A 1,463-nucleotide genomic window follows, 5' to 3' on the forward strand; every position below is an offset into this window, starting at 1 on the left:
TTGCTTGCGACAGGAGAGAAGGGCGTGGTGTACTGCCGCAGCAAGGAACAGTGTCAGAGGATAGCAGAAGAGCTTAGATGCGAATACTATCACGCTGACGTCCCCGATCGCGCTGAACGGGTAAAGCAGTGGCTCGGCTCTGGTGGGCTGATCGTGGCTACGTCAGCGCTGGGGACGGGGGTTGATTACCCCGGGGTGGTGTATATACCACACGTGGGGATGCCGTGGAGCATGATCGACTTCGCGCAAGAGAGCGGGCGTGGAGGGCGAGCTGGGGAGGAGGTTGACTCAGTTATTGTTGTAGAGCGTAGATCTGTGGAACAGGAGATGCTCAAGCACAGCGACAACTTATGCGTGCAGGCCATGGGGTTGTTTTTAACAGGCCGCGGGTGCCGACGAGCGCTGATGAGCATGTACATGGACGGCAAGGCTGTGGCGTGCAACAACATTGAGTCTGCTAGATGTGACCAGTGTGGCGAGGGAGTCCGCAAGTTTAAGCGTTTACAGCAGGAGACAAGCACTAAGTGGCAACAGGTTCAAGAGATGATGGACGAGGTGCGGGCAGGATGCGCTATATGCTGGGTGCTAGACAACTTGGGGCCGGACAAGTGGCGGACGCACAAGACAATGAAGTGTACAGCACAGGCAGGCGTGCATGGGGTTGACATAGACCATTTTTGAAAGGGTATACGCAACAACAGCATTAAGAACAGTTGTTAACGCTGCTCTATTAGTCAGAGGTATTGCGCTACAGGCAGGGACGTTACAGCAAAGTGTCAATGGCCGAATGTAGTAGTACCGCTGGTACGAGCAGCTGCTGTTGGGGATGGCTGGGCAGTTGGGATTATCCGACAGTGCGGATACTGCGGAAAGCTAGGCGGAGACTGGAGAGAGTATGCAGCGTGGTTAGGGAAGCGGCATAGGTATCAGGTATGGGGCGAGTATTTTAGTAATATGTTTGTAGTAGCAATTAAACTTATTAGGTATAAACTAAAGTAGAATAGCTACTAATATAGTAATTATTTTATTATATATACTAGCTATTTTTCTACTAATACAAGTTTATTTAAATCTATGCTAGTAATTATAGTAAATAATAATAAATTATAATACTAGTAACTAAAGTTTCTAAAACTATAATTAAATATAGTAAAGAAGAGAAAAAGAGAGTAAATAAGAGTAAAAGAAAGTAATGTAAGCTTCTACAGAAGTTGCGTAGAGCGCTAGCTTTGTAACAGGGCAGATAACTCTCTTAGAATAAGGTGCTTGCTAAAACTTAGAGTTTATATTAAGCTTAAGAAGAAGGAGGACAACTAGAGAGCAGGGTTAGAGAGGGGGGAGGGTATTCAGTATAAGTACCTGACTACAGGGTACCTAAAGCGAAGGAGGGGGTACAGGGTAGTAGGTTGGTAGGCAATAGATTTAAACAAGTTAACAATTTAGGTTATAGCAGAGCAAGAGTT

The 1,463-nt window shown here is 46.4% G+C and overlaps 1 protein-coding gene across 1 annotated transcript; it reads left to right on the forward strand.

Annotated features, from left to right (window-relative positions):
- Nucleotides 1-18: 18 nt before the first annotated feature.
- BDR25DRAFT_154682 (P-loop containing nucleoside triphosphate hydrolase protein) lies at nt 19-426 on the forward strand (the record flags this gene model as incomplete). Its single annotated transcript, XM_033683953.1, has 1 exon — nt 19-426. A coding segment is annotated over one exon (408 nt), but the record flags the coding sequence as incomplete, so codon positions are not given.
- Between the last annotated feature and the right edge of the window lie 1,037 nt (nt 427-1,463).

This window comes from Lindgomyces ingoldianus, assembly GCF_010093535.1.
Source record: "Lindgomyces ingoldianus strain ATCC 200398 unplaced genomic scaffold BDR25scaffold_183, whole genome shotgun sequence".
NCBI lineage: Eukaryota > Fungi > Ascomycota > Dothideomycetes > Pleosporales > Lindgomycetaceae > Lindgomyces > Lindgomyces ingoldianus.